The sequence below is a fragment of the Pristiophorus japonicus genome, chromosome 13 (genome assembly GCF_044704955.1).
Source record: "Pristiophorus japonicus isolate sPriJap1 chromosome 13, sPriJap1.hap1, whole genome shotgun sequence".
Lineage (NCBI taxonomy): Eukaryota > Metazoa > Chordata > Chondrichthyes > Pristiophoridae > Pristiophorus > Pristiophorus japonicus.
The window spans coordinates 102,494,354-102,501,586 of record NC_091989.1 but is presented as its reverse complement, the minus strand read 5'-3'; the positions used below and the strand labels follow the sequence as shown (position 1 = coordinate 102,501,586).

General features: G+C 41.8%; 1 protein-coding gene across 1 annotated transcript in view; it reads right to left on the bottom strand.

The window, feature by feature from the left end:
- Window positions 1–812: 812 nt before the first annotated feature.
- The window catches only part of LOC139278717 (adhesion G-protein coupled receptor G2-like), a 63,202-nt gene continuing 56,781 nt past the window's right edge, over window positions 813–7,233 (bottom strand). The window contains exons 10-12 of the mRNA XM_070897791.1: window positions 6,908–7,007; window positions 2,894–3,150; window positions 813–1,870 (exon numbers count right to left, since the gene is read on the bottom strand). Coding sequence (XP_070753892.1) covers window positions 3,132–3,150; window positions 6,908–7,007 — 119 coding nt within the window. The 3' untranslated portion in view covers window positions 813–1,870; window positions 2,894–3,131. The remainder of the gene's footprint in view (window positions 1,871–2,893; window positions 3,151–6,907; window positions 7,008–7,233) is intronic.

Sequence of the window (7,233 nt, the reverse complement as noted above, 5' to 3'; positions counted from 1 at the left end):
AGTATATTCTAACACGTTAACTGTCTTTCTCGCCAGTAAACCACTCTAATTGGAAGATCTTGTTCAGCCATTTGATGCATAGTACTGATCACAGATGATGGATGTCAAATATGGTGAGTTTCTCATGTGATGCCTGTAGCACATCCATGACTCGTGGAAATACAAGACAATTGGGAGCATGACTGAACTTTAGACTATCAGCCAGATTTTCAGGGTGGGGCCATGCTAACTCCATGTATGTTTATGTAGATGAGCTCACCTTTTTTGATATGCACTTGCACTTTCTGATCAATGGGGTCATCATTGCAGAGCACATTATGAAGGTAACTGAACCATGGCAGTCAGCTTTATACTGTTGATGAGGTCTATGGGTGGAGTACAAGGTTGCCTAGTGGTGGCTGATTCATGGCCTTAACTTTCCTACAGCTAATGGCAAGGTTGTAGCTCTTCACTGGTGCTGAATTCTTGCCGAGAATCAATTGAAAATGCTCCACACCTTCAAGAGCAAATTGCAGATAATGCGTGCAACGAGTTCAGGTTGAATTTCTGGCTGGATCTGCAGAAGAGACTGCTTCTGGTCTCATCAAACATGGCAGCAAAAAATAAACTGCTCGGAGCAAACATGTAGCACTGCTTTACAGAATTTGAAAAGCCAAATGCCGCAGATGGAATCTGTTTTGATATGTCAATAGACGTTAGATTGGTGATTGAAGGGTGACCATGTTCAACGACATACACATCTGGTCTCTCATCTTTCATTAAACTAACTATGCTTCATAGCTTTCCTCAACACAAATAAAAATATGGAGATAAAAATAAAATAAAATTACAACACAAGAAAAGTATTAATCAACAGAATTCCTAAACATTGTCAAATAATATAACTATCATTTTACCACAGTGATTCTATCACATAAAATCAGTTAGTCAGTGACTACAGATCTAGCAATGACATCTCTTTTCATCAAATATATAAACCCCATTAAAACTTCAGGGTAAAAATATCACCATGGTTACAGCATGATTTGCTGTGTAATGACAACAGCTGTTGCTGTGTCTGAGCATTGTCCCCAGTTACAGAGAGGAGAGACAGAAACAGGATTGGACATTAAATACAACTTCAATTAAAGCAAGATGTATGTATACAAAATTATCTCAATGAGTGATTCAATCACATATGAAGCCCAGAGTTGGAAGTCAAGTATATTTTGTATATTAAAGGAGATTAAAGCATATTCTATTTATGTATGTATGCTATTTTGCATTCTAAGTATTTATAAAAATCTAAAAAAATCTCTACCAGGTTGGTTCTGGATTTACCAGAAATATAGTACAGGCTACAATCTTACATCGAGTCTGCAGCACAGAAACAGGCCATTCAGTGTTTATGCTCCACACAAGTCTTCCCCCACATTTTCATATAACCCTATCAGCATAATGTTCTCGCAATCTTGCACAGTGCCTGACAGCTGCTGCAACAGTCACAGCTTAAATATATTTAACATAGTATGGAATCATTTGCTGGCAAATTTGTGTATATGGAATGGGCAACTTTCTGTCTTTAGCACTCCCAGTGCAGAGCTTCACGTGCTAGGTGCACACATCAGGAATTCACCCCACACACCCCATATCATTTTCTGTCCATGATAAAAAGTGGTGGGGGGCACTCCCTGAATTCCCTGTATGTGCTCCTGGTGTGTGAAGCTCTGCACAAGTGAACTAAAGATTAAAGTTTACCATTGGGCTTCAGAATTAGATGCGCAAATATTTCAGTTATATTCATTAGTAGTTGTACTTTTGCTTGTTTTTGATGTCTCGCTGGCCAAGGATGGTCGTGTTAACATATAGTACCACACGAATATAAAAAACCCTGCAAACAAAAAGAAACGATTCAAGTAGCTTGTTTCAGTGTTTATATAAACTATATTAGTTTTTGTAAATATGTCCAGTCATTAATAATTGCAAAGCTTTATAAATAATAGAGATGGTCAAGATTAATTTTGTGCTTTACAGCAAGGAAAATTGTTCCATTGATGGATTTATGTTAATAGATTAATCTTAGTGTTTCCAAACTTTTAGGATTTATTACTCTCCATACCATGAAGGCTGTCCGGATGATTTGCTCTCTTGTGTTTACATAGAAACATAGAAAATAAGTGCAGGAGCAGGCCATTCAGCCCTTCTAGCCTGCACCGCCATTCAATGAGTTCATGGCTGAACATGAAACTTCAGTACCCCCTTCCTGCTTTCTCGCCATAACCCTTGATCCCCCGAGTAGTAAGGACTTCATCTAACTCCCTTTTGAATATATTTAGTGAATTGGCCTCAACTACTTTCTGTGGTAGAGAATTCCACAGGTTCACCACTCTCTAGGTGAAGAAGTTTCTCCTCATTTCGGTCCTAAATGGCTTACCCCTTATCCTCAGACTGTGACCCCTGGTTCTGGACTTCCCCAACATTGGGAACATTCTTCCTGCATCTAACCTGTCTAAACCCGTCAGAATTTTAAACGTTTCTATGAGGTCTCCTCTCATTCTTCTGAACTCCAGTGAATACAAGTGTCACTCTCTAATTGCCCAACACGAGATATGTCAGAGTGGCCCAGGTTTTGCCAATTTTCCTCACTCCATGTGGAGAATGACAAGACTTCAACTCAATGCCTACCAGGACAGAGTTGGGGAACTTGCCATGCAAGGAATCATCGACAAAAATTTGTACTGTATGGAACAGTACTACCATGTTATTCCACCAACAACTCAATTAATTGTGTTCTGTTCAAATTATAACAGAGGCTATTAATTTGCCTTCAAGTAAGAGTTTATCAAAATCAATTGACTACTGAAAGTGTAAGTTTTTATGTCTGGTCAATACATATAATTCTATTCTGACTAACCTTGCAGAGGGTTGAGGATGCAGAATGTGTACATTGCAGGTATAGTCATAGGTCCATGTGAAAACAAAGCTATGCCGTATGTTGTGCCCAGCAGACAGGTCAGGCCCAGGATGGTGAATATACTCTTTTTATTATCTCCTTTCAATCTGATCACCTTTACACTCAGAATTATCAGCATGATTGTGTTACCCAGGAATGTAAGTAGGAAATATCCAACATTTGTAACATAATGCACAGTCTAGTTTGTTATCCAGCACCTGTGAAAGAACATGAAAAAGGCTTAACTAATATCCATGAAAATACCACCAGAAGAATTTATGCAGAAAGATGCAAAAGTGTGATTTTTATCAAAAGTGAGAAGCGCCATTTAAATTGATCAATCCTCTCTATGGGGTAAATTACTTTTGAGCACTAATCATATCCCTTTGTCTGCTATTTTAACGGAGGTAGGAAAAGTGCACATGTAAAATTTCTATGTGCATTCTTTTAACAAAGTCATAGGCCTAGAAATTCGATTGATTTGCACCTCTCGTTAGCGGCCCCCGGGGCACTAATAGGGCGCAACTGACTTTTCGTCTGGGCGCGGCAGCACTAACGACTTCCGCTAAATTCCGCGATAATCCATCGTGCCCCGCTCCGCTGTGCTGGCATTGACAACGTCATCAGCGTGGGCAGCACCCCATTATCGCCCCAGACCCTAAATTGGGTATTGTCCCATGAAGCTGCGCCGGGCGATGACAGCGACAGCTTCAGGAGGCGTGTACAGCGCGGCAGGCCGCTCGTGGGGCGATAGTTAAAGGCGAGGTGTGGCCCATTTTTAAAAATTCAGCCGATTTTGCCGAGCTATGAAGGTGATGCTTTGAATGTTTGTGCTTTGTACGTGGGGTCGGTGCTGAGATTGGTCAGCCTGGCACTTTGCTGGAGTGCCGAGCTGTTGGTATAAAAAGGGACCTTCCAAATAATGTTTTAAACCATGCTGATCTTTGGAAAAGCCCACAAAATTAATGCTATACAATTTGGGAAGTTCAAACAGTTAACACTACTGACAGTTACTTTCACTGAATTCAAAGGAAATAAAAATCAGGAGAAATGTAAAATAGGCTGCCGACTTGCAATCACCCGTTTTACATTATCGACAAAGTCAAAATCTACTCCTTGGACTTTTAGAGCAGAGAAACAGAAATTAGGACAGGATCATCTAGTGCACGCATTTGAAAGAGCAAGGTTAAACGGAACCAATGGAGAAGCAAATGGCAGTAAAAGTAAGGAATACCACAGGTGCGGATTGAGGTCAAGAGACTAAAGGAGGCAGCAGCCTTCTTGGACTTCTTAAATCCTCCATCAGTGAGTCCCAATGAGACCAGGGCTTGTTACAAATGGTCTCTGCTAAGTTGTATGGGCACGGATGAAGAAGAAGAAAGATGTGATAGAACATCCGGCTTGTGATTGATACAAATCTCCAGGAGCATGGTGACAAGTGGTTCAAGGAACAAAACTACTACTGTTGGGTAAGTTATTTTTTTTGGGTGCTGCATTTTCACAATAAATCTGGCTGGATACTCTTAACTTAAATGCACTCTCGCCTCTGAGCCAGAAGATTATGGGTTCAAGTCCTACTCCAAAGACTTGAGCACAAAATCTAGACTGGCACTTCATTACAGTACTGAAGGAGTACTGCACTGTGAGAGGTGCCGTTTTTTGGATGAGATGTTAAACTGCTGCCCCAACTGCCCTCTCAGATGGACGTAAAAGATTCCATGGTACCATTCAAAGAAGAGCAGGAGCGTTTCCCTGGTGTACTGGCCAATATTTATCCCTCAACCAACATCACTATAACAAATTATCTGATCAGTGTTACATTGCTGTCTGTGATAGCTTGCTGTGCGCAAACTGGCTGCCGTATTTCTAACATTACAACAGTGAATATATATATTTGTTTAAAAAGGACAATTGGTTGTAAAGCACTTCGGGATGTCCTGAGGTGGTGAAAGCTGCCATATGAATGCAACTTTTTCTTGCTTCTTTCTGTTAAATAGTCCTGGGAGTTCTTAATGGATTGCAATATTTGAAGAGGAACTACAAGCATAAATGCCTTTTTAATACTAATTGTTCCAAAATAAAATACTGTTAAAACTCAGGGTGGAGGGATTAAATAAAATAAATTGTAAGCAAAGAGGTATCTGTAACAGGAAACATATTAAGGTTAGTTGTTTACATATACTAAATAGGAAATGTTTTTTTAAAAATTCAGTTTTTGACATAAATTCAAATTCTGTAACGACATAATTGGGAAGTGCAGATGAAGGAGATGTTTCTGAGGAAGGCATTGTAAAACTCTTAAATTCAAAGTAAGCTGTTTTAAATGTCGTATTTACATCATAGGCCGCCCCGACCTGTGTGAGAACACCACCGCAGGTTGGGGCCATAAATAGAGCTGGAGTGCCGGGCCCTGTAACATTGTGGCGGTGGTGCGGCGAATGAGGGTACGGGGCCCAGAAGAGCCGAGGGCCCAGGGGCAGCATGGACCTGTCCACACTGCGATGTGTGTGTGCACTAGGTCCGTGCAGCAGAGCAGGTCTCCAGTCGCCCTGGTTAATCCTTGCCATTGGATAAATACTTAGCTTTGTCAAGCCCGTGTGGTGGTTGATGGGCAACGGTCACCACACGTTAAAAAATTCACGCACAGGCATCTTCCACCCCCTCAACTGGAGTTCAGGACTGGAACATCGGGTCCTTCATTGAAACATCTGTGAACTTTTGTGGTCGCAAGTCACACTCATTTGAGGGACCACCTATGATGACGATTTAAATATTTAAGTAGGATCACTAACTCTCACATAGTTCTAGTAAGTTTGGTCATAGAGGTGGATTTTAAACAGACTATTGAGGAAGGAAAGCGAGTTGGAGAGAGGGAGGGGCTTAAGGAGGAAATTCCAGAGAGTGGAAAGCCACCAATGCTGTCGCAAAGAAAGGAAGGGAGGAATGCACAGGAGGTCAGACTGAGAGGAACAGACAGTTCAGGGGAGTAGGGATGGAGGAGGTTACAGCAATATAGGGAGGGGAAAGGCCATGGGGGGTTTAGATTCAAGAATGAGAATTTTAAATCTGAGGATTAGGAAGAACAGGAGCCAATGCAGGTCAATGTGGAGAATGACAATGGGTGATTAGAACGGTGCAGGAGAAGCTATGGGTTGCCGAGTTTTGGATAAGCTGAAGTATACAGAGGGTGGAGAATTGGAGGCTGCCAAGAGTATTGGAATAATCAAGGCTGGAGTTAACAAAGATGTGTGAGAGTTTCAGCAGCAGATAGGCTGGGATAGGAATGAAGAGGATTAATATTACGGAGGTGCAAGTAGGCAGTATTTGTGATGGAGAGGATATGTGGTCAGAAGCTGAACTCGGGGTCATACAGGATGTCAAAATTTCAAATGGTTTGGTTCAGCCTGAGACAATGGCCAGGGAGGGGGATAGAATCGGTGGTGAGGGTACTGAATTTGTGGGGGTGGGGGGGAGGCAGGGGGAATGACACTTCACTCTTCCCAATATTTAGCAGGAAGAAGTTAAAGCACTTCCAGAAATGGATGCTGGAAAGTGGTCTGATAGCAAAGAAAGAGGGGAGGTTTGAGAGAGGTGGTGGAAAGGTCGAGCTCGGTATCATCAGCTGACTTCATGCCTGAGGATAATGTCACCAGGCATCAGGCAGCATGTAGCTCAGGAAGAATGGTCCAAGAGTGGATTCAGAGGCAATACTGGGATGGTCAGAGAAGTCGTCGCTAGAGATGCTCTGGCTATGGTCAAACAAGGACGGTTCCATGGAGCTGGACAACAGAGGAGAGGTCCAGTAATATCGTTCTCATCCAAGCACATAGTTGGTGTTTCTGCTGAAGTTACAGCAACAGTGGGGGATGCCTCAAGGAAATTTACCCCGGTTGTATTTTAGATCTTGCTGCACTAGATTAGCTTTGATAATATAGAATCAAATAATTCCCATCACAACCAAAATATTAAACTTACATGGCAGTAGAGCTGTATTTGTTGTTGACAAGAATCGAATACCGGCCATAATTGTCTGTGCTTACTCCAATGATTATTATAAGTACAGCAACTGGAATGGCTGGGAATACATAGAATCATGGTTGCAAAGAGTTATTATATTCAAATATGTTAGACTGTCAGTTAAGCAGAGAGGTAACTGATCATTAGACAAAGGCATCAATTTTCTGATTGGGGGCCATATTCTGATGGGCAGGACTTCCATCTGCCATGGAGCTGACCCATGACCCCTGACCTTTCTTTCTGCCTTCTGGGTACTAGGAACACATGCAGAGGTGGGCTGCCCG